The following is a 25,419-nucleotide window of genomic DNA, read 5'->3' as shown; positions in this document are numbered from 1 at the left end:
TCATCCCATCAGTTTTTATTTTCTCTCTTTATATTTTTGCAATTTCATGTTTTGTTGACACTGGTTCACACACTTCCTTGACCTCTCTCCTTGACTTCTGTCACGCCTCGGTTTGCAACCTTTACAAACAGTTGTTGCTCCATCTATCACTTTCGAGTCTCTTTCATCCATGCAAACCCCCCCACATCCCAACTCTGAGGTTCATGATGGAGTGCAGGATCAATTACCTCATGGAGAAACACCTTCACCTCCAGTGGAGCAGAGAAACAGCTGAACCGAACAGAACAAATTGAATAAAGCCATAACTCTTCGCTCCAAAACCAATACCTCTCCAGCTGTCTTCGTCCAGCCCCATTTTCTACTCTGTTGCTCCCTTCTTGCCCTTTCTTTGCCTCTGTTCTCCCACTCTTCAGACTTTTTTTTTTTCTGAGAGTTTCTCCAAACTTATCTTCCTCGGTTTCATTCACCTTTCCGTACCCTTTTCTTGTACCTCTACACAGAAAAAAAGGGTTGTTTTCTCCATACTCCATAACTTTCAAAGAAGTGAAAGCCTGAGGGGAGTGTGCACTGTTGCACTTATAAAGTTGTTTGCCCATGTTTAGGTAGAATCACATTAGATTGGAGTCTACAAGAGTTCATGCGCTCAATATTGCACTCTGACCCAGAATCCAAAATCTAATCACTGCGAAAATTACATTAAAGCCACACATAGATTGTTCTCTGGTACAAAACCACACATAGTGCTTTCGGGGACCAAAGGCACTGTGGCTGTGAGATGAGAGTGTAAATATTTGACTTTAGGTCGCAGGTCATACTCACATAGTGGCCTTGATCTCCAAGTGCTGTCGCTGCTCTCGGTGAGACGAGCTTTTGTTGTCCTCCTCACTTCTGCATGTTTCAAATTGACACAAAGGCAAATCCATCAACACAGCAGATGCAGTTTGAAACTCATCTATTTGAGGCAAACTCATGGTTTTTAAAAATATTTCTTCAGTTGGTGGAGGTTTCGTTGCCCCTTAGTGTGAAAAATGATTCTGTTGAGCTAAAATATAAGCGATGTTTGGTAAAAAACTTAGCTTGATCAACAGTCCGACATCCTCTTTCCATGAACTAAATGTTTCTATAAAACCGAGGTAAAAATTGAGGCACTTCAATCTCTTACCTCTCAATCTTCTGAAGTGCTGGCCCTCCGCTGTGGCTGCAGCAGCGATGATAGCTCTTCACTTCTTCCTGTACAGTAAAAATACAGAGCTTTCAGATTCCCACACCAATGATGCAGCAAAGAATAGACATGTAATTTGACATGAAGTCATCATGAATGCGAAGTTGCTCACTTTACCTGTTCCTGCGTCGGATAGCTTTACCTGAACTGTTATAAATGGCAATTTCTTTAAGTTTTAAACGGAAAAGAATAGAAACACTTGTGTTCTTCAACTATGTAGGCTATTCCTTCTTTGGACTCTTTTTGACAGAGTTTGATGATTTAAAGTTTGTCATTTTAGCGCGATTACATGTGTAAAAAGTTTAAGGGGTGCTAACATTTTTCCAAGACCATGCACATGAAGGTTAGGAGAATATATATATAGTTCACAATTTCCCTTGATAAAATGTTCAAGTTACTTTAAAACTGCATGAAAAACCAGCTGTTGTCACGGAACGCAAACTGCTATTCAAGCCACGGATCTTTGGTAAAGCAGAATAAGTCCCACTTACTGCAGCAGTAAGCTGCTATTTCCAAAGATGAGCTCACTGTGCAGTGAACTGTTTTACTTATTATCCTTGCATTAAGAGTCACAAAAACATGACGTTACAGACCATTGAGGAATATCTAGCAGCAGTTTGGTGCTAATAAGCTGCAGGAATTGGTGGTAACAGATATACTGCTAAAAGTGAATGAGCATATTTGCTATTATCAGGTGTATAAAAAAGGAAAACTACTTGAATGCAAATGATCCTCTGTACTGCTATATGTCTACACAAACAACTACAGGTCTATGAGCTGCAGCAGGGAATAGTAGAGTAAGAACATATGTAAAGATAATTATCCATCAAGCCCATAATGACATATTCACAACATATGCATTAGAATACCTCGATTAAATATGCTTAAAATCCAAGAATGTAATCATGTGACAGACCCAGGTGGAGACATTATCACATAAGATTACAAACAAGTTTCTACGGGAAGTACAAATATACTTTTACGGTCTTATCAGTGTTTCATGGCCCTAATTGACCATTTGCCTTGGTAAAACGCAGACTGGAGTTTTACCAAAATATGCTTTTTAGGTACTTAACATTGGTACATAACAGTGGGGCGAAATACATTCAAACTCTCCCCCCATCCTTTGTGTAGTGATGCATTCTGTCCAAACACCAAGCCTCTAACATATTCGTTTTTCTGTTCCGTTGCTTTTCCACTCACTAAAGCAAGTAGAGGTTCCTTATTGATATAAATGGGCAGAAAGCCAATAAAGGTTTCTTTCAAGAGTTTAGATGAATCAACTATTGTAGCGATGCATCGACTGAAGGCTGCATCCAGATGGCGTGGGAAGTTGAGTAATGAGTCAAATGATCAGTAATAAAAAGGATCAGTTACAAAAACCGAAAGGAAATATATTTGTTATAAAACAGACAAATGTGATGCGTAAACGCATCTGGTGCATTTATTTCCATGAAACTCCCTTTTAATGTATTTTTAGAATAGACATGCCGTAGTTTTGGAGCATCAGACTACATCTTTAACATTGGCGACCTGTCAAGGGGATCATGGGAATTTGATTGTCCTCTGCACACGTATTTTATGGATCTGGAGAAAGGCTACAACAATGTTCCCTGAGGCATTTAATGAGGAATGCCTCAGGGATACAATTTTTGTATACTCTAACCAAGTGCACCATGCAAATTTTCAGCATAAAATCAAGTGTGTGTTACTCATCAGGGGGATGAGTAACACACAAGTGTGTGGTTTAAGTCAGCCAGGTCTGCCCCTTGTTCATGATGCTGCAGGCGACACAAGGGTGTCTGGTTTGGGAACCTCAGGGTCTCATTTTTGTTTATTGCTGGTGATGTGCATCTGTCGGGGTCAAGCCAACACCTTTGGCTTGTTCTTGAGAAGTTAAGTGAGTGAAGACTCAGCTTCCCCCTGTCTGATGCTGTAGTTCTCAGCTGGAAAAAGTTTGAATAAGGTACATTCTCAATTAAGCTTTATATTTTCGAATTCTCTCTGCCGGTTCTTCATATTTACTCCTCTAAAGGAAAATGGGTCGGCTCCGACATGGCAAGGAAAGATTTCACCCAAACAGCAAAGCTCTTGATTTACCATTCTATGTTCCAACTCTCATGTATTGCCATGAGATAATCATGAATAAAGAAATGCAATTCCAGGAACAAGCAGCACAGGTGAGTTACCTCCGTGGGAGGATTGGGAAATAAGATGAGTAGATCCATCACGCAGAGGCAGTTCTGAGTTCAGCATCTGCTCCTCTGCATCAGAAGGGGTTGGCTGAGTCATGCAATCATGAGGTCTATTCGGCAACTCTCTTTGGAGAGTTTGCTGGGCACATTCCATTGAGAGCAGACCCACAAGGATACAAGGCATTTAACTTCTTCCTGGATCTAATACCATCAGATCTCAAACTAAGGTAAGTGGAAGTAGAAGATGAAATTGATCTACCAAGGTTATAAAGTAAATTCCAGAGAATTGATATGAATGAAGCTAGTCTCTACTAGTCTGCCTCTTGAGATTTGTTCCAGAATTTCATAGTTCCTCCACCTGATGCATTTTAGCAGAGAAGAAGAGTAACAACAAATTGTGAAAAATCTGTACAATTACAATAGGATTCCTTTCTCCACTGGGAGCAGACAAATGGCCATGCTTTGCATGGCCCGTTCGCTCGCTTCCGTGGGCTTGGAACCATAATAAGGGCAGTCAGGAGATGGCACAGCAAGATGAGGTGAAGGGAGACATTAATTAGCATTAAGCTGCTGAAAAATGAACGATAGACGGAAAAGAGGAAGGAAGGGAAGGAAAACTGCAAACAGGCAGAAGAAAGCTTGCTTCCGTTTAATTGATGAGTTATTAAAATAATAATTTCTCAGTCCTAGATGTCTCGCAGAAATCGATGACAAACTTAGCTGAACAGACACCCACACACACACATTCCTCTGACTCTCTTAGAGATCCATTTCATCCTCCGCCTGTGGTAAAGTCAACTTACACATACATCTGAATCACTCATACAAAAAGATGTGCAGATGTTAGTGCAGAGAAAAAAAAGAGTAAAGTCACACATCAATATGTGAGCACACACACGTCTCCGAGTGACCTCAGTGGATCTGAGTGCAGCATGCAACGAACAACTGGCTGTAACTTGACTTGCCCATCAGCCTGAGGAAATACCCAATCAGAAAGGCTCTTGTGGCGAAGATGCTCATTATTCACCGCATTGGAAATCAATTTACATGCGGATCGTGTGCAAGGAGTAATATGGAGACAACATTTACTCTTTTGCCTCAAGTCCCTGAGCTCAAAAAGGACTCGCTGAGGGACGCAGGTCTCACTGATGCATTCATGTGACTACAAAAGTGCCATTTTCTCTTGCTGTGTATAGCTATAGGGCAATATAGTAAACACTAATATGTTCACGCATTTCGTTTTTAATATACCTTTGGACAGAGGAAAAGAAGGTTCAGTGGCACAAACCTACAGAGTGCATCAATGATAGATTTGTTATTGATAGATGACAAAATTAATGCTATACTTTAACATAAAACTCATGTTGCTGCACTTGCGAATGGGTTTAAATTTAGGCACAACAGAGCAACAAATAGGTGAAAGAAAAATAGGACATTTGTACAAATACATTTAAAAAAATTAATTTTGTGTGTCAAAAACAATCCTACCCTTTTGGTTTGTCAGATTTTGTGACAAATGTGAAGTATATGTGTTAATGTGGATAATTGTGAAGTGGAAGGAAAGAGATACATGCTTTTCAATCTCAAAGCAATTGGTTGCAATGAATTTTACTTGGGGATATAGCAAATAAAGGAGGTTGAATGCAAGTTGGACTTTTCAAAATGTTATTTGTTAAATTTTTGAAAACTATCATTTTGTGCAGTCACATTAAAATTCTGAAAAAAATATATTTAAGTTTGTACTTCTAATGTAAAAAAAAATGTCCAAGCGGTGCACATAGCAACACAAGGTACTGTATCCTTAAGAATCACAGATTCTTAAGCAGCACAGGTTAAAGACATATTTTTAAAATTCTCCTCCTGATTTCACTTCACTAATCTCCACATTTAATAAGCAGAGAACCACTAATGATTTATAATTCCTCCTGATAATGAGCATGAGGCTTGATCTATTATCAAGCCTCAATTTTTTTGCCAATTAATTTTGTGTTTAGCTAATGGCTTGAAAAAAGAAGGGATGAATTTCCTCAGGCTTAACACAAACAGAATCTAAGCTATTCTGAGAGGGGTGGGAGAGAATATCATTAAGGAAAAGGCGTCGTGGAAAAGATTAGGAGGAGAACATTTGTGGGTAGATGTGAAGGTGTGTGGATTTTTGACAAGCTGAAAAGGCAGAGGGTGAAAGATTGATCCAAGACACACACACACAAAAGACAACAAAGACTACTGCAACATTATTCCTGTGTTTCTCATTCCTTATAGAGGATGTCATGTTGAATCTGATTCTTTGAACTTTTGGATTTTTCATCTAAATGTATGCAGAGGTAATTCTGTCTTTTGTATTAAAGTATCTGCACATATATGTGAAAAAAAATTTTTTCTTTTAGAGGGAAACAGTCTAATCAACTAAAGTTATTTCAGTGATTTGAATGTTACATGCACAAAGACAACAAAAAAGAGATTTTTGAGATGGAAATGGACACACAAGAAGAAGGCCATAAGAAGGGAAAAGAAAGATGAACAAGAGCAAGAATGGGAAAACAGACATGGAAAGAAGGAGAGATGAAAGGACAAAAGGAGTCAGAAAGTAGAAAGGAAGGATATAGAAAGAATATAGAGGATAACAGGCAGGGGACTAAAGACCGAGGAAGGAAGAAAATATAGAAGCTGGAAGAAAGTAGAGGAAGACAAGAAGGACACAATGAAAGAATAACTGAACAAAGAAGGAAAAAAGTGAAGGAAGGAGGAAGGATGAGCAGAAGGCAAGAGGTTAAACAGAAAAGGGACAGCACAAGAAAAAAGAAACAAAGGCAAAAGGACGTAACATTTTACCTAATAAACAGTGAATAAAGTCTGGAAACATGTTTCCAGAGGAGTAAAAGCATTTCTTCTTTTTTACAGAGCTAGAAAACATAGAAATCATGTTTCATACAGTTTCATATATTTTTCTCCATAGGAAACTATAACTGAGAGCTACTTCAAAGGACCTCACTTTAAAAAAAGTATCAAAGCTATTTCTTTAACATATTGAGAGAAAGGTGTGTAACATCCATTATTGTGAGAGATCTTCTTTAGCTGATCAAAGGCTGAGCTTACACACTGAAACCATTCCAGCTCTAGTCGTAAATAGAGCAGATGGAAATCACTATAGACCTGGTGAATGTAGATGCGAGCATTCGAACTTGTGTTTTTGCATATGAGTTGGTGGATTTATAGAGCAATTTAATGACACTTTTTTATGGCATTGAACCACAGAAAAAATCTGCACACGCACACACACACACAATATCTGTAAGTCTCCATCTGAAGCTCACGCTGTACCAAAATGACATGTATCCATCACAGTGCAGGTTCATCGTGTTCCTGCACAGGTTATTACAACTCAATCGCACAGCATTTGAGTGAGCTGGCGCAAACAGCACTCAGCACTGCAGCGTCCCGCTGGGGGAGATACAATGATGCACTTCTGAAATATGACACCCATCCCTGGCACCACACGCTCACTATGTACAACCCCCCCATATGATACACTACACTGCGCCTGAGTGACACCCATTGACGCCGGATCCCTGCTCCTGTGTTGGCAGATGCAGGTTATTTAAAAAGAAACGGCTTCTGCAGAAAATTAGAATTGTGTTCCTAAATTATTCTAAAACAAGAACCGGGCACGCTAAAGTATACATTTCACGCGGAACTCCATTAAATGTGACCGATTTGGCAAGCTGTTTAAATAAGCTCTCTGTAAAATGGTTAACAACACGGCACGGCTGTAAAATTCAGCTGTCCCATTGATTACGGGGTAATAGCTGGATAGATTAATGTGTTTCTCAGGGGGGTTCCCGCCTCGCCAGTGAATCTGAATCACTCATGCAAACACAGTCAGCAGAGCTGCCTCCCTAACCAACAAGCCACATTTGTATTCTTATTCATATTTCCTCCTGCCGATTACTGATTAGCGTTTCAGCGAGACCCTGCTTGCTCGCTCGCTTTCTCTCTCTTTGCTGGTTGACGTGGATTTGATGAGGCTACATCGGTTGCCATAACTGGAACGGATCTAATCAGATCTGGTTTTAAATATTCTAAAGTTTAGAGGAGCAGTGGAACAAAATGAGAGCCTTTTGTGTTGTGCGTGTGCAACGGAGTGATCCGCCGTTGCAACATATTGCAGAGTAAGTCGGAAGCTTTGATGGAGCAGAGCTTTCAGACCTCACAGGCTCGATATCCATGGCTGCCGATAATGCGCAGCGCTACATCACTGGCATTAAATATTCAGAAGCTCAATACAAGCCAGGTGAAGTCCCACACCTACACTTACTGAAGAGAGACAAAAAAATAAGTATCAGATACGTCTGCTGAAGATGATTCATGCGAGTTCTCTCTTTAACTAACAGCTGTCTGAGTTTCTGAACTCTTTGAGGTCAATGAGACGGGGAGCACTCATTCCTGCTGAGCAGCTCAGCTGTTTCTGCTGAAGACGAGGGCACAAAGTATGGTATAAGTTAGGAAATGAGAACTTTTTTGGCTATTCTCATGATAGATACCCTTAAGTGAACTTGAGCTAAAATAAAATTATATGTATCCCAACTCAAACAGATTAATTCTGAAGCACAGTAGCCTACTGTTATATAGTACATTTATGAAAGGGAATACTGTTTATCCTGTTCCAAACTTGAAAGTCATAAAGAGGCAGAAACACTCCTTCCTACTCAAAATGGGAATTGGTTTTACAAAAAGATCACGCTTTACTGAAGAAGCTAGGAGACCAGTGTTCTGTACCTCATTTTCCATTGTACGACATGGGTCGGTGTGGTTCTGTAGACTATTTTTATCCGGTTTTGTCGTGAAAGCAGCCCATTCCTCCCCCCCATTCAGTTGTAGGTCAATATGACAATGGTATATTATGCTTAGGAAAGAGATTCATGGGGGGGGTCACATGATTTGGGAGGCAGAAAAATGTCAATAGTTGCGACAAGAATGAGACATACTGGGATGGACGCCACATTGGACTTTAACTTTAAAGTCCAAAGAGAGTCCAGCTGGCGGTGGAAATGCTCTTCTGAACACAGCATACATGAGAGGAATGTGGTTGCTCCAAACAAACTGCTAACTATCAAAATAAAAAAGTTGACACTAAAAATCAATGAAAGCATAAAGAAGTCAATTCAGTTCAATTTCATTCAGTTTAGTTGTAAACCTCCAAATTACAACAACTGGCGTCACAAGGTATTTTACAAAAAAATAAAAAATTGTATACAAAAATTGCTGTCAGCTCAATTTGATCCCACAGACAGAGTCAAGATCAATTTATGATTTGATCCAAGTTATTGAACTAGACCATGTAGTCTAGATCAGTTTTCGAAATGGCAAAAGGTTTTCTCTGATGAGTTGCACGTTAATTTAAACGAAACCCAGCAGTGTTAGTGTCAAGCCGTGGTGATCCTTTTCTTTAATAAGGGGCTGGGAGAGAAATTGGCAAGAGTTGATAAGAAGATAGTTACAACTAAACACGGCGCATTCCTGGAATAAAAAAGGGGACTGAAATGAAATTTGACAAGAAAAAAAAAAAATATTAATAAAAGAAAAAATATATATATATATATATATATATATATATATATATATATATATATATATATATATATATATATATATATATATATGTGTGTGTGTGTGTGTGTTTTTTAACATATCTATGTTTTCCAACAGATTAAATGTATGAAACCTTCATGTGTTATTCATTACAACTCTGCCTTACCTTCTGCTGCTGATCAGTGCTAGAATGAACTTCCTGAGTAAATTACATCATCCCTGCAATGTTCTCCCACCAAAAAAAGGGAAACAAATCATTTGGCCAATCATCCACTTGGAACACTCACCCAAAAGTAAAGGAAAACAAACCATCCGGCACCAACAATCACAGCCATTGACCCTCTTTACCTTGTTATTGATGCACAAGGCAAGGTGCTTCCTCTCGCGAGCCAGACTCCCGCTGCGCAGCCTCACCTCCTCCCCCTGATGCATGTTTCTGGAAGGACACCAGTCGAGTTAAAAGACTAAAACTCTCCAATCAACGCGTCTCTGTGCACGAGAGGCGCGTGCTCCGTAGTCCAGCTGGACCCGACGTTACGCGGGGCTCTTCCCTCTCCGGCCGGCGGCGCATACCGAAGCAGCCCGCGCGTGGAGCTCGTCATATACATGGGAAGCGGGGGGACAGTCGCCCTGAAAGCAGATGTGTGATTACAGAGGAGACGCCGGACGTGACACCGACCTGTTCGCGCCGCTCCTCAGCATGACGACCTGTTTCCTCGCAGTTCGACAGAGACGGAGTGAGCACTTTGGGTCGGGAGCAGCCGGTGAGAGACCAGACTTGGAAGATTCTCGCAGCCAATCGGATGCTGAGCGCGTGCGCAGGGCTGCCAGCGCGTGTGTTGACGACATCTCTTAACTTTGCTATTTATTTATTTATTTATTTATTTATTTATTTATTTATTTCAACGCAGCCTAAGTTATTCTTGCATGTTCTCTCTTGGGGAAAATAAATGGCCACTTTGTTATATTCTAATCTAAGACTATTTTTAAGAAAAGTAGCTACTTTAAACGCAAGTTGTTTTTTTGCACGTAAACGGCGTTATTTACGTTGCACATTACGATACACCTGTTATTAAACCTCTCTCTGTCTCTCTCTCACACACTAAGACATTAATTACACAAAGGTTTAAACAGAATTGTGACTTGTAAAAAGTATTCATATGAAACTTTCCACATTTTGTCAGGTTACAGCAAACTTCAATGCGTTTAATCAATTTGAATTTATATCCGAAAACAAATTAAAGTGAATAATTCCTAAGTTGATTGAAAATAACTTTTTTCCCCCCACATTTTAATATAATACTGTACATTAACATAAAACACTGTGGTAAAAAGATTATACTGTGGACATTATCTCATTCATAATATACATAAACTCGCATGTATATATTTTAGCACATTTAATAATTGGTATCTTGACATGGGTAAAACGATGCATGCTTTGCCACATAGTTTTTACAAATAGAAATTCATCAAGCACAGCATAGGCGGAGAAAAGCTCCAGCTCAGATTAGATGTGGAGCATCTGACAGCAACTGTTAAGACAACTTCTGAGCACAGTTGGTTGCACCAGTTTCTATAAGAAACAGAGTATGTCAGTCGTGAGTCTGTATGAGTGAATGATATGCTTAAAAAATATATATTTGAAAAAATTGAAAACTATGTTAAATTTTCCTTTTGTTGGTGCACTGGTTTATGTCATAAAAGGAGAGCAAATGTAAAAATCTCTAGAGGGAATGCACTCTTTAGAGATGACAGGCAAAATGAGCCATCCAAGAACAAGTCCATTAAATGGCCAATGTGTCAGAAACTTTAAAAGTAAATATAAAACAGTTTAGTGCACGTGTAATATTTGACAAAACAGCTGACTTTTTTCTTTTCTTTTCAAATGTTCCTTTTGCCAAATCAAGAAAAAAAAACAAAGGAAAAAAAAACAAACTTAATTGTAAATTTTTAGGCTAAATTAAATTGTAGAAGAAAACAATCCACTAAACATCAATTGATTTTAGGAATATATTTATTTCAAATATTTAAAAAAAAAAAAAATCAACATATCAAAAAAAAAAAAAAATCACAATGCTTAACCAATTCTTAGTCTCCCTTATCCCAGTGACATGCAGAAGCTTAGAAAACGAAGAGAATCAAGGTCAATATTGATTGCTCTACGAAAGCAAAGCAATTCCATGGTCGGTTGTAAACAGACTGAAATGACGCCCTCTGCTGTTTGTAAAGGATATACACCTAGGAAAGGTAAAAACAAAAAATCCCCCTGAGATTAATACTTGGAAGAAAAACATCTTTGGTTTGACTTTGTTAAAGGGCACCTCAAGTGTTCAACATTACAGTATACATGGATGCATGTCATCAAAAAGGCAAAAAAAAAAATTCACCTGCAAATGTCAAGTCAGGTTACAGCAAACATCAATGGGAAAAGTGCAAAAACAATTCTGTACAAAACGTGACGCTTTTAAGCCATCGTCCTATTTCAGTGCAAACTCGTCTCGAGCCACAGACTTGGCTTGTCGCGCTGCAGACAGACAGATGAATGGCGGGCGTCATTTCAGAACGCTCCTGTGGGCAAGCGATGACAGATGGGTAGAGCAGTGATCTGGGAGCTGAGAGGATAAAAGAAATCAAGTAGAAGACAGACCACAGGCCACGCGGCCGCAGTGTTCTAGTAAAACCCTCTCTTTAAAAAGACGCAGGCCACAAGAAATTGTACTGCCAATTCAAAAAACTATTTTTCTGTGTGACTAAACGTGATCATACCTGTGCTCCCAGCCTGCAAAGGTACCTGTTACGCAAGCCAAAAGCAGACATGGACGCCAGTCGAGCACGACCATCCTGCATCACCGTACTGGACTGCTTTTTACTTCTGTAGGAATAAAATAAACCTTCCAGCAGCCGCACTGACAAGAGCATTAATGCAAGCAGGAGTAACAGAAGGAGAATACAGCAGAGAGAGACGCTGCAGTTACAAAAAAAAAAAAAAAAAAGGAATTCAAATGTTTAACAAATAATTTATGTTTATTAAAAATGTCATTGCACTTGGTTGTGTTTGCTTCTTCAAACATTGTACAATTGGTACTTCTCAGATAATTTCAGTGAATTAACAGTTAAATGTAGCAAGCAAAACAGCCTCTAAGAGTCACTAGATTTGAGGGGTTTTTTTTGTAAAAGTTGCCTTTGTAGCCTGGCTTTTACTTGTGGAAGTTTAGTTTTTCATTAATTGTGTTTTGGTCTCATTTTGTTTACGGTCTTCCAACTCCGTTCAGTTTTCAAACTTAGTTTTTAGATTGGATAATATTTAATTCATGATGAAAATTCCACTTTAATGGTTGTTTTGCTTCAACAAATCTTGCATAATTCATCATTTCTCACCCATATTTACACAAATCAGCAGCTAAATTTAACACAAAAGTCTCCTCCTTGCATCGCGAAGAATGGGGAACGCATTTGCAACAGATGCAGTCAGATACCTTTTCATGGTCATTTCTCTCGTGAAATCTGATCTTTGTGTTCTCGTCACTTATTTATACTGGCAGACATTTTTTGTGAAAACAAGTTTTTTTCTAAATGGTTAAAACTTAATTTTAACCAAAATTGTAATGTTCTCAAATTATATCTGTCTGTGGCACTTCCTGGCTTCTGATTTGAGTCTCAATATTCCAGCTGACCTACTACTAGTATCTGTTTAACTTTTGTAAAACCTTGATTGTATGAACTACAGTAACATTTGATTGACAGCAGACTGATGAGTAGTTTTTTTGATTTTGAGATGATAGCAAAAGTGCCCAAGTGGTTTTGGTTTTCAAGTTTTAAAAGTAAAACTTAGTCATTTGTTCCATTATTCTCACTATTTAAATAATTTTTCATTATATCCATTTCTGTCAGAAATGCTTTGACCTTCATGTGTTTTTTACATTTTTTTTTTTAATACATTGTTTTCATTTTTTTTTGTCTTAATTTGATCACTTCCAGTGTCTTTTTCCTCCAGCTAGCAAAGTGTTTTGTTACACTTTTTAAAAATGTATTTAGATAAAATATTCATTGACCACAATCAATGTGTACAAAATAGATTTTTTCTCCACTTTCAATTTGGCCAAGGCAGATATTTTTGTTTTAACGTTAAAATGCGCCATTAGGGTGAGAATCACCAACTGGGCCGTGTCTGCAACTGCGATAAGCAAACGGAGACTATAATCTCCAGCTACGTGGCCATAACGCATTTTGTTAAAGCCAAGAGCACAAACAGTCTGAAGCAAGCAGGAATTTCGGAAAGCGCTCCGAACCTCAACTTAATCACCTGAGTTTAAACGACAAATATCTATGAAAAATTTTAATCTTTAAGATAAAAAAAAAGATTATTAAAAAAGGTCACTTTAAAAAATGCGTCTACAGACGCTGAAGCTGAGCATCATTGCACAGTTAAATGCATTTGAAAGCGGGGCTTTTTTTTTTTTTTTATATCTGCACATTAATAGATGATAATGCGACAGAAAATTAACTCTTATGAACTTCATAGCTCATTGAAAAGCGGTTAAACCGTTCAGGGAATAAAATAACCGAGCAATAAAGCTTAAACAGTAAAAGGTCAATGATGCATCTGACTAAAGCTTACAGCGAGAAAAAAATAAAAGAGCGCCGACTGCATTATGAGAGTTTGGTTTGGCAGTGATAACGCTGACATGCGATAAGCTAAACAAGTTCTTCTGGAAACATAATACCCAAAAGTTTGCATGAACTGAAATAGGATCCTTACTTTCTGATTTAAAACCAAAAAATAATAATAAATCAAGGTTTTTTTTAAAAAAAGATATAAAAGCACCATTCCCCTTGACAGTTTTTTAAAAACTTTAAGTTTCTAGCCGTTAAGAAACTTCATGCTGCACACACACACGCGTGCACACGCACACACACGCCCCACACACATACACACGTTAGTTGTTATGAAGAGCAGGTGGAACTGCAGTCAGGTGAGAAGAAGTTGTAGTTATGTCCAAACTGAGATTTGTCATTCATCAGAGTCCTTATATCAACATGGGGTTAAGCAACAGCCAGTCAGTTCAGGTGCGAAGAGCCACAGATGACGTCACTGGGCGGAGCCAGAACCGCAGTCCCGTCCAATTGGCCGCAGACTGAAAGCTCTGGGGTGGACAGTGCAACCTGCTGGTTCTGAAGCCCAGGACCATGTGTGTTCGCTCAGCATCATCTGGAAAATATCAGCCACACAACATGAATCAGATCACATTAGTCAGCCAGAGAGAGTGTCATGTCCAACATGCAAAACAATTCAGCTTAGACATATTAGATCTTTAGAGACATGGATATAACCTGTTGGCAATTGTGAAATATTTCATGCAATGAATGGGAAGTGTAGAAGTGGCATGCAAAATAGTGTGAACCTCGAAGCTAGCAGGTTTGCCAGAAGAGAAACAGAATGATTAAAAATAAAAGTACATGGGTTTTTTCCAATCTAATCCTAACTTTTGGATCCGTGTTACAGCTGATGCATTTTTGATTGGCACATGGGCCCCAAAGTAAATAACTTCAAAAACCTGTTGATGTACAGTCTGGTTGTTGATCAGCTACAACGACAGTGAGCCAGACAGCTTTCAGTCAATCAGGGAAAAAAAAAAAAAAAAAAAAAAAAAACTAAATGTGCACAGCGTACAAAACTGTATCGTTATGACGGGTTGATTCAATTAATCTTTGGAGCTCTTCACTGGACAACGCCTAATCTTAACAAAAAAACAAAAAAAACAAAACTGTCTTAATTCAATAAATTTATCAATTTACAGATTTGAAACTCACTAGCTTTATAGTTACTGATGCACAATATATCAGCACTAACATCTGTATTGGTGATTGTTAAAAATCTTTTAACATATGATATCAGTCCAACAGATAAAACAGAGCCAATATGAACAGCTGACATTATCTTATTGGCGTTTTATTTTTCTAATGGTGTTGAAACAGTACAGAAAAACAAAGTTCTGTTAAATGATAGTTATATCCCATAATAGCAATATTAAAATTGGGTATCGATAATCGGCACAAATCCTCACATTTGTGCATCTCTACTTATAGTGAAAAAAAACGCCACATCCTTGAAATAGATCTAGGACATCTCAGCCGACCAGGACTCTCTGGACACTTTAGTCTTCTGTTTGACAACCTTAAAATGTTGCTTCAACACTAACTTGATGACAGAGCTACTGTATCGGGTCGCCTCAAACGTTGAATCATCAAAGAGAAGATTCAAAACAAAAAGCTGTGTCACAAGTCATGGTCAACGGACAGCACATGCAAGACAACTGTTTCCTTAAGTTTTATTTACCTGGAAAAATTATTTTAAATATTTTACATGAAATGAGGACGCCCTCACATAGAAACATGCTAACGTTAGCATAGCACTTTAACTCACTTCTCTTAATAAATTGTAAGTAAGAGTTATATGTGAATTCATTTAAACGCTGAAGCTAATAATTGTCAAAGTCCATTCCTGCAAAATTCAAAATATTCCATCAAAAGAAAAAAAAAACAAAGTGGCAGGTGATACAAGTTGCACATAACCAGAGTATTACTAAAAATTAAATACTATATAAATGCATTATTGTACAACACTTTAAAACTACAGAATATTTAAGCACATAAATTTCAGTGCTTTTAAAGATTCATCAGATGGAGCGTTGGACTGGGACTAAAAACAGCCTTTTGAGTCAATAAATACTGCTTTACATGCTAACGATTGATGTAGGGACAAAAACTCCTGCTCAGGATACGCCCAGCGTCGCATGTCTATTTTTAATACAGCACGTTTTAACACGTCGCTTAAGTTGGACATCTTTTCCATTAGGTCGTTAACTCCCGATAAAGAACGTTTAGAAATTAAGTGTTTTAGCAGTTAGGGTCTCCAAACACATCAGTAAGGTTAAAATAATATGAGCCTCAAACTTAAAAAAAAAAAAGCACAGGGTGTGCAGAGACTGCCAACATTTGATTTCTCACATCCTGAACCTTAAGCAAATGACTGCAGGAGGGCAATGAAACCCAGCAAATAGGACAATTATTCAGAATTTATTCATTTTGGAAATTTACCCGACCTTATGGCTGCTAGTTAAGTTAGTGTCTGTTTTATGGAAGAAAAAACAAAAAGATACAAGTCCATAAATGTTTACATTTATAATAAGCATGCTTGCCTTTATAAACAGAAGGGCTATTAGTAAGTGTGCTGTAAAATCTACCTAAAAGCTCAATAAAGTCTAATGAGCCAACCTGTTCAATGCAACATTTCGAAAGGGGTGTTGAAGTGTGCTACTGAGACTTGTAAACTATTAGTGTTCGCTCATTAAGCCTTAGGCTGGTGTGTCTGTGCAGCTCTAAATGTGACTCATGCATTTGGGTGTTTGTATATGAATTTGCAGCTCAAATACAATAATGTATAAAACTATTAAACGCAACGACGCAATTAATAAATTAGAGGATTATTTCAATAATAGATTAATCGTAAGCTGGAGTGTACAGCTAAAGTAAATGGTCAACTCCTGCAAGAACATATTCAGTAGTAGTTGAGCATAAAGTGCACAAGCATATATAGCTTTTACATTTAAGACAAAAAGCTAAACATTTGTCTGTAGATGTTTTCCCCAAGACATCTCAATTGGCAAAGCTTTAGCTTCACCTGGTTCAAATTCTATATTAAAAAAATATATATGTAAATATAAAATCATGCACTAAATTAAATCTCTTTTGTGTTTTAGGAAATAAATGTTCATTTTATTACTTCGAGGTCAAATTGTCAAAGTATCTCTAATATTGCATAAATGGGCCTAAATGAAAAATCTGAACTGATGAGAATAATTGATAATCAATGACTAACAATAATGCTCTAGCTACAACATATTCTACTCGTTTCATAATTATGGGTTGAGCTGAAATTTTATGAATCTCAGTCTTCATTTTTTTATCACTAGAACAGATAAGGGAAACGTTCAGGCTGAATATTTGGATGGGAGAGATGACGGATTAAGGATACTCACTCTGCATCTGTAGTCGTCTCCTTCTGGAGTTTGGCTCTGGCTGCAGCTGACCGGTTCAAACCTTCACCTGCAGGAAGAGAGTTCATGTCAGAAAAAAAATAGTGAGTCTAGCGATAAGCGGTGGAGCTCGCTGAAAAAGCGAGGAAAAAAAAAAGATGACGGGGGAAAGTGAAGAGATGTCATGAGAATGAAAATGCAAGGAGGAGATGCACAAGAGAAAACAAGTTGAAAGAAATACAGAAGTGGAGAAAACTCCAGGCTTCAACTACCTTTAAGATAATCCACAAAGTACAACCCCACCACTGCCATCAGCGCGACTGCAAGACAATGTGGGGAAAGATCAGTGCGGGGAACAAACAACAATGTTACTCAGAGGCAGTCTAAAGCTTAAAAAAAAACAAAAAAAAACAAAACTTGAGGACAGACTGAAACCAACTGACTGCAAATGCAGGCACAGAAAAACACTTCCAACACCAGGTATCCTCTTATATCCACAATGACTCCGACTCCGATCGCAATGACGGCAAGCCCCAAGTTCTGGATGGACTGCATGCTGGTGGGCAAACCAAGAATGCACAACATCAGTACCTTACATTCAAAATGCAATGACAATCGACATATTAACCCCAAAATATTCAATTAAAAAAAAAAGGTACATACAAGCCATAGGCTGTTCCCAGTTGATGCTCAGGCACAACGAAGGCCACCATGGGCCACAGTGCACAGGCCAGCAGAGAGTATGAGAGGCCCAGCAGGGACTGGAAGACAAAAAATAATTTCTATTACATCTATAAAAAAAAAAGAACAGTAAATTGAAGCTATGCAGCCTCAGTTATTTGCACTCAGGATTTGGCAATATTCAACAGAAGCTAAAGCGTTTGGATTTGGAAAGTGGCTTAATTTTATCACTCAGAGCACAGTGGGATAATGATGCATATTAGCGGGGTTCATTAGGCATTTAATTGTGGCGTGCTAAACGTTCAAACGAAAAACAATTAAGTTTTGAGTCTTGAGCTTTAATTAAAGCTTTGTTTTTGTTTGCACACTCAGCTGTTAAAGTGTTCTATAGTAAGGCAGGAGACTTCCTGCAAAGAAAGCTTTCACAGGTGCATCTATATACATCAGGACATCATCGAAACGTTCACTTCTATTGGTAATAAACGGGTGAGGGGAGGACATTTAATACCATGCAAAATGGACTGAGAATTTTTCTCTTATGTGCCGTTTATTCAGCAACACAAAGCAGTTTTTGTATTGTAGAGACACACTTTAGTCTGAATTTAAAACATTAAAAGTGACTACGTGTATTACCATAGCAATCCACGGGTTCCAGAAGGTGAAGGCCAACATCATGTGAGCACAGAGCGTTGCGACGACAGCGGCAAAGACCCAGCCAATATTTCTCCCAGTCTTATCGACAATAAAGCCGAGAATTGGAGACGCGGGAGCCGAGATGATGTACACAATGCTGGGAGGAAAAAATAAAAAATAAAAAACAGAAAAAAAAGATTTGTTGACAGTTACTTTGAGGAATGGAATTGGATGGTCGTTGGATATTTTTGTGCAGACATTACTCCTTTAGGGGTGTGAATGTGCCCACTTCAATCAGGCAGCATTGAAGTCTAACGTTCAGAAAGAAAACCATTAAGCTGGTCTGTAAATAAAGCTAGTTTCTTCACTCAATTCCCATCAGACCTTAAGTGTCTGTGTTAGTGATGTTCTTACTGCATATATTGAATATTTACTACATTTGACTGTTTTTATTGCAAATCAAATAAACAAAGAATTGTGATTAACATTTAAGATTACCTTAATAGATGGTTAAAATTTCTGTAGCTTGTGTTCATGAATAATAAAGATATTCAGACATTAGGCCTATGCAATAATAATAAAAAAAACCCTACTCGACTAAAATACAATATATATATATATAAAAATACACATTTCTCTATAAAGGAAAAAAAAAAGTTAATTACCTGTTGACAGCTCTAGCCTGTGCTGGGGAGAAGTCGAATTTTTCAATAAAGAATACCCTGAAAGGCAAAGGGTAAGGCGATAAGACACAGTACAAACATACATGCAAGTTCTTATGCTTATATGAACACAAGGGGAGATGAAAGTGATTTAATTCTCATGACAGTAAAACCTGCAAAATGTTAAATATTCTCCCTCCACCTGTGTTTCATAAGCACAGAACCTCAGCGGAAAAAAACATGGCAGTTGTCAGCTCATCTTTGTGTTTTTCATTGAGGGCAAACAAACACGTCTTCCCTCCACTACAAAGTCATCCGTCAAACCTATTACCATTTTTAGGCCCCATTGCCTTTCCTTGTGGTGTGATTCAACTTGTTTTTCATTCACCCCCCAAAAAAAAGAACAAAAAGAAAAAAAGAGCTGTTTTGTCAAAACTACGAGCATCTTTGAGAGGCACACGCTGCATTCAGGCATCCTGGCAATGAAGCACCTGCTGTGGCAGAATTTGATTCCTGGGGCAAATGCAATTGTATAGAAAAGTGACAGTCAGTATAAAGGGGAAGAAGAAAAGGATGGCAGCAGAGGGGGAGGAGGGGATTGCTATGCCAACATTTTTTGTATGGCATTTACCAAAAATAAAAAAAATATTAAGTAAATTAATTTTGGGTACAGTTTCTACGGTACAGACATGGTTTACCATATAAATGTGATACTGTCCCATGGCTTTAAAATAACTGTGCTTTATGGGTTTAAACAATGAGGAACTGGGAAAGTTCTTCAGAAAACAACACAGTGACTCTGCTGCAGTGGTCACTGTGTGCATTTACTTCTTCATTACAGAAGGAAGACTTCATATTGTTACTGATCACTGGTTTTTTAATGTTAGTCCTATGTGAAACTAGAACTCAGCCTAAAAATAAAGTGGCACATCAATAAAAACGTGCAATGTTTTGTGATGAGGAGAAAATTACTTCAGTGGTGATTAAATGGATAAAAAAAAAACCTTAAAAAAAATGAAAATAGCTCACACCATTTGAGTGATATCTTCCGTATTTTATACCGCATGGATGATGACAGATAAGAAGCACTATTCAGACATTTCCCCCCTCCCCCCGACTATAAACTACACCAACTTGAAAGCGGTAGATTTGTGCATCTTAGCGAGGGGAAAAGGTAAAATACTTACTGGCCCTGTCCAATAAAGGGGAAAATGGCGACATAGTAAAACACACAAATGATGAAGATGAGCCACAGGGACAAGGAGAAATCTTTCACATCAGTGAGTTTTATAACTTCACCTAAAACAGAAGATAAATATGTACATCAGTTTCAGCCCTTCATTTTATTTCAATAGCTTATTTGAAAACACAAACTTGATTTAAAAAAAAAAGAACAAAATCCTAGAATTATCTGGATTTCATGAGGAATGCATAAATAAAAATCAATTTCAGCACATAAGATTAAGAGACTTATCAGTTCAAGTGAAGAAACAAGAAAAAGCCAACCTTGTATTTTTTTTGTAACCTGAATTGATTTGTGTTGACAGGTGAGTGTTAAGAACACAGATAAAAACAAAGGCATCATCTTAACATTACCCGTTTTTCCCTGTTCCTTGTTCAGGATCCTCTCTGCTCTCTTATCAAAAAATGCCAGCACCAAGGCACAGATTAGAGAAAACACACAGGTTCCAGCCGCTAACAGGAAGAAGAAGAAAAAAAATGTCTCAAGACTTCAAGAAGACAACATGAAATATTTATTTTAACATTTCCTGACAACTGAGTAATGGTCAGATGATCAAGTTAAAGTTTAACCAACAGTACTTCAAAGACCAGCAAAAGTAGAAGCGCTTTTACACGCGCGAGAAAAAGCTTTTCACACCCCACATGACTCATCCGAGGTGCCGAGTAGCACTTTTAGTTCCCTTTCCCACTTCTCTCCGTTCCTGCTTGGCTGCGTTACCCGAGACGAGCGGAGGGCTCGGTAAGTCATACAGCGATACAATATGCAACCAGAAGCTCAGGTTAAACTCTGTCCTACCCAAGCGAAGCCAGCGGTTTTACACACAACTGTGTATTGCTTACCTATCATGAGTGATATCCCGAGCGTCGTGTGTCCAGAGGAACCAACAGCCCCTGCGACTTTACTGTACACCCAACCCATGATGTTCATGTTCACTGTGCTGCCCTACGGGAAAGGAGAGCAGACGGCGTTTCTTTACACCGACCAGCACCTTGTAAAAGTATTTGCACACCTCTATGTATATGACAGCCTAGATGCATTTAATTTGGCTTCTATGTGATAAGTGAACACAAATTAGTACACATTTATGAAGTGGATGAAAAATTTGACGTCGTTTCAAATAAAAATCTTAAAAACTTGGCATGTGCATGTATTCGGCCCCCTTTACTTTGATGTCCTGTTTGTAAAACGTAGTGCATACAATTCCACTGAGAAGTTAACTTGGAGTTCACTTGTGCAAAATGTAGTCTCAATATTAGGCCGTCTTAGGGCAAGGCGATAAATCAATAACGTATATCTACTCCAATGACGTATCATATTGCAATAGATATGGGAACAACATCAATAGATGACATTGGGATAATTTTCAGGAATGTCACTGAACCATACAACATTCTGGAATGTCTTATATCAAACCATATTCAAGTGTTAGATTTTTGTGTTTTGCTCTTATTTCGACTGGGAAATTTTGTGGCCAGATCCGTCAAGGTGTAGTTTCACAGACACTCTCCGTCTAGTAGTCTGTCCGCAGTTCTTACGAAAAAAAAGTGCAAAAATGTTCATCTATGGAGATGAAAAACTGGGATAGGCATACACCAAAAGAAATCCAGCTGTGAAAAAGTTATTGGGAGCCAAGTACAATTGGACCAAAACATGTTTCGAATAATTATTTGTAAAATATTCTGTAAAACAATCATTTTCTTTTCGTTTCCCAAATTTTGAATTACATTGCTAAGGTTTGGCATACAAAATCCTATTGAAACACACGAGGCTTTAATGCAACAAAATGACAACTTAAGTTTGCAAACTAATCAATCATTCCCAATGGATGCAAAGATAAAAATAAATAAATACATAAAAAAAAAAAACATGTCCATACCAGTCGAGCCATGCTGAGCTGAAGACCAAAGACCAGATTGAGCTCCTTGCCTTTGAACCAGTTCACCGCATACGTATTTTGGGCCACGGCTAGGGACTCTCCGCCAATACTATCAAAGAAAACAGCTTTTAAAAACCCATGCAAGGTCTGTATGAAAGTTAAAAACGGGTCAATTTTTGGCATAAAGAACTTGTGTGTCTGCCAAGCTATGATCCACTTTGGAGATTTGGGTTTAATTGGGTAAATTTGGATTAATTGAATAAAGCTAAAAAAAAAAAAAAAAGATGTTAGATTTTGAGCTCATGTGGAAAAACAACTAAAGTAGATTCTGAAAAGCTAAATAGTTTTACCCAAACACAAAGCGTCCAGCTTCCATTAGCCAAAAATAATTGGCCCACGCTCCAGCCGCAAATATTACCTGTGAAGATGTTTCACAACAAAACATAGTTGAAAGAAAAACAAAAAACTTCAAATGACAATTTTGAAGTTTAACACAAACCAACCTGTCCAACACATACAAACAGGGAAAAGATGATGGTTCCGAGCCTGGAGAGACAAGAGTGCGCAGCAAACAGCAGGTTTCACTTCTCTCACTGGAAGAATGCAAGGTGAGGATTTAGCAGGAGACCATTGCAACCCGGTTCTCCATCCTACCTGATGCCAAAAACCCGGTCGATGAGAAATCCTCCCAAGAAGCAGAGGACCACATTTGGCCAGGAATACCAGGCGTACAGCTGCATGAACTGAGCAGTGTTCAAGTTCATGTCCTGGAAGCAGAAAAGAAAAGCAAAACTTCTCCAGTGAGAAAGCAAGGAAGCCATTTTAAATGAACAGGGACGTCAGTAAATCCTTCAGAACTGAGTTGACATCTCAACTGGGGGCAAAAACAAAAAGGAAACTAAAGTTTCTATTGAATTACCTGTATGACTTGTGTTTGAAGCGCTGCTGGGTTGTCATAACAGAAGTAGCTCCCTGAAATAAACGCCAAAATAAAAGTATCACGTAATGTGAACGTATTTTTATTTATTTTTTCCAACAAGCTTCGGGACCCGTTCCAAGACTTTCAGGCCAGTAAACATCGTCACAATGGCCGCCGGCTGCTCACCGAATCCCAGGAAGCACATGAAGACCAGGACGACCACTCGGTGCGGGAGGCGGCTCGGGTCGCAGATGGCGGACATGGTTCTCTCGGGGCCGCCGGGTTCCTGTCGACCGGCGAGCGGCCCTTCGTTTTCGCCTCCCAGCAGCGCCCACCGGTCCTCGGAGTCCGCCATGTTTCAGCCGTTGTTTGGGAGCAGATCATGTGACCCAACCCGGAGAGGTCACGTGGCTTTAAATGGAAACGGGCGCGCGCGTCGCGGGATAGGAGGAGTGGATGTTTTCAGACATGGCGTTGCGTTGCAACAGGTAGTGAAATGATGGGGAGATTTTTCACGGCGTCTTTACCACTCTTCATTTAAACTGTGTTTTTGCGACAGAAAACCGTCGGAACGTCAGCAGGATATAGGGAGGCAATAACTGCGGAAATGCTTTTGCATTTTATAATTAAGAGAAATTTTGAAAACTTATCGACAACGTTCAAAACAGGATGTGAGCACCATATATGGATGTTCCCAGCCAGGGGCGCCGGGGGGACAATAGGGGCCAATTTAATGTTTTTTTGTTTTTTTTTGTCAGAGGCCCAAAGATTCCTGGCCGCTATGAAGCCTCAGCTTCCTGATCACAAGCGAGGTTTAAAGATGTTTAAAGGCTGTTTATTGGCAATATCTAGACAACCGGGGACAGACCACTCTTTTTACAATGACACAGAAAACCTGATTGTTGGTTATGATTTTTGAAAAAAACATATTTCTACAAAGTTCACTTCTGCCCATGAAAGTATAATAGAAAAACTGAATAAGGTAATTACCACTTTTATTTTCGAAGCAGGTGCATGTGTGAGCAATTGCAAATGGAAACTGATTTCTCACGAAATGCGCCCTTGTCTGTAGAGACAATATTCTGGTACGGCTGAAATTTATCGTACGCGCACGCATTTACACAAATCAGGAACCTGTCTGACACAGTATGACATATCAACAAAATGAGAAAACTAAACAAATAAACAAATGAACAAAAAAAAAAAAAAAACACCTGTAGCTCAAAGTTACTGTTAGAGAGTTTGTGGTGGTAGGGCCTCTGCGCAATCAGCCTTTGGATGGATGGGACAACAGATTTTATGTGCCATTGTGTTACAAGTTAAATTCCATTTTGGCTGACTAATAAATCTCAAAGTAAGTATTTAATTTTCTACCAGAAGGCAAAGAAAAACACAACTGAGACGGTCTAATAAGAGCCCGGGGACATTACAAATCACAAATCACATCAGATTCAATAGATAAGGCGGTAGAACAAAGACTCCTTTTTCAGTGTTCTGCTGCCCTCTAGTGCCTGAGCTGGGTTTTGGTCGTATGCAAGAAAAAAAAAATACATTGGCTGAATTAGATTGTATTTGTCCTACAAATGAGTGAACAAATCCCCTGTTAAACCAAAACATTTTCAATGTATATATTTAAAATAGATAGAATTTTAAGCACTTCTTTACATCAGTAAAGCACAGGAAATGTGTTTATGCATTTGATTCCTTTTTGCATGTTCTTGTTTCTTATCTCTAATGTTCAGAAACATTGGCTGGAGATGGGCACCGGCACCTCCAGCGACCCCACGTCAAGGGTGTTAAAAATGGATGGATGGAAATCAACAGTATTGATAAGAAACAAGAACATGCGAAAAAAAGAGCTAAACGGGGGGTGGGGGGAGTTGTTTTGCAAGCTGCACAGCTGCACTACTGGGTTTCAGAAATTTTCCCCACAGGGCAACCCTGTGGTTGATTGGGTGACTAACAACTGCTTCAGCTGAGCTACATGCTAAAAGTGAAGTCCCTTATTTTGCTGTGCGACGTTAAGTGAGGTGGAATAGGTTTGATACATTTTTTCTTTGTAATTTGGACTTTATTGAGAAATGGCTAAAGAACTTACAGCGTATTATGGAATAATTTGCGCTACTTTTGTCATGCTCATGAATGTCTTCTCAGCGTTACTCAGTTTATCCTGGTTCCTGCGCCAATCTGAAACGTGCGGAAACTTCCTGATTTGTGATTTGCTTATCTGACGCCCAGACGCATGGTTTCTCATTTTCACATTTAGACCGTTTCACCACACACTCGGTCATAGTAAACTCTGCCTGTCCTTCCTGTCCTTCTGACCAGTCCTTATGAACATTTATTCTCATTCTTACTCT

At 38.6% G+C, this 25,419-nt stretch overlaps 2 protein-coding genes across 3 annotated transcripts in view; both read right to left on the bottom strand.

The window, feature by feature from the left end:
* Nucleotides 1–9,811, bottom strand: part of schip1 (schwannomin interacting protein 1) — a 239,307-nt gene extending 229,496 nt beyond the window's left edge. The window contains exons 1-4 of the mRNA XM_055045565.1: nt 9,686–9,811; nt 9,355–9,442; nt 1,163–1,230; nt 820–888 (exon numbers count right to left, since the gene is read on the bottom strand). Of these exons, the coding sequence (XP_054901540.1) occupies nt 820–888; nt 1,163–1,230; nt 9,355–9,442; nt 9,686–9,708 (248 nt within the window). The 5' untranslated portion in view covers nt 9,709–9,811. The remainder of the gene's footprint in view (nt 1–819; nt 889–1,162; nt 1,231–9,354; nt 9,443–9,685) is intronic.
* A 929-nt stretch (nt 9,812–10,740) lies between these two features.
* mfsd1 (major facilitator superfamily domain containing 1) lies at nt 10,741–23,429 on the bottom strand. Of its 2 annotated transcripts, XM_055045532.1 has the most exons (17): nt 23,246–23,429; nt 23,060–23,112; nt 22,795–22,907; nt 22,644–22,686; nt 22,491–22,558; nt 22,141–22,249; nt 21,104–21,206; nt 20,618–20,716; nt 20,209–20,320; nt 19,025–19,081; nt 18,360–18,516; nt 17,709–17,806; nt 17,489–17,601; nt 17,318–17,365; nt 17,049–17,115; nt 11,776–11,881; nt 10,741–11,621 (listed from the first exon to the last, which is right to left on the bottom strand). In XM_055045532.1, the coding sequence occupies exons 1-17, from the start codon at nt 23,412–23,414 to the stop codon at nt 11,562–11,564; spliced, it is 1,575 nt and encodes a 524-aa protein (XP_054901507.1). In that variant the 5' UTR covers nt 23,415–23,429; the 3' UTR covers nt 10,741–11,561. The 2 variants fall into 2 exon arrangements, with proteins under 2 accessions (XP_054901507.1, XP_054901508.1); XM_055045533.1 differs by lacking the exons at nt 10,741–11,621; nt 11,776–11,881 and adding an exon at nt 12,015–14,218.
* Between the last annotated feature and the right edge of the window lie 1,990 nt (nt 23,430–25,419).

This window comes from Poeciliopsis prolifica, unplaced genomic scaffold (genome assembly GCF_027474105.1).
Source record: "Poeciliopsis prolifica strain line A6 unplaced genomic scaffold, Auburn_PproV2 SCAFFOLD022, whole genome shotgun sequence".
Classification (NCBI taxonomy): Eukaryota; Metazoa; Chordata; class Actinopteri; order Cyprinodontiformes; family Poeciliidae; genus Poeciliopsis; species Poeciliopsis prolifica.
Note: the sequence above shows the minus strand (reverse complement) of the source record. Positions and strands in the feature narration are given on the sequence as shown.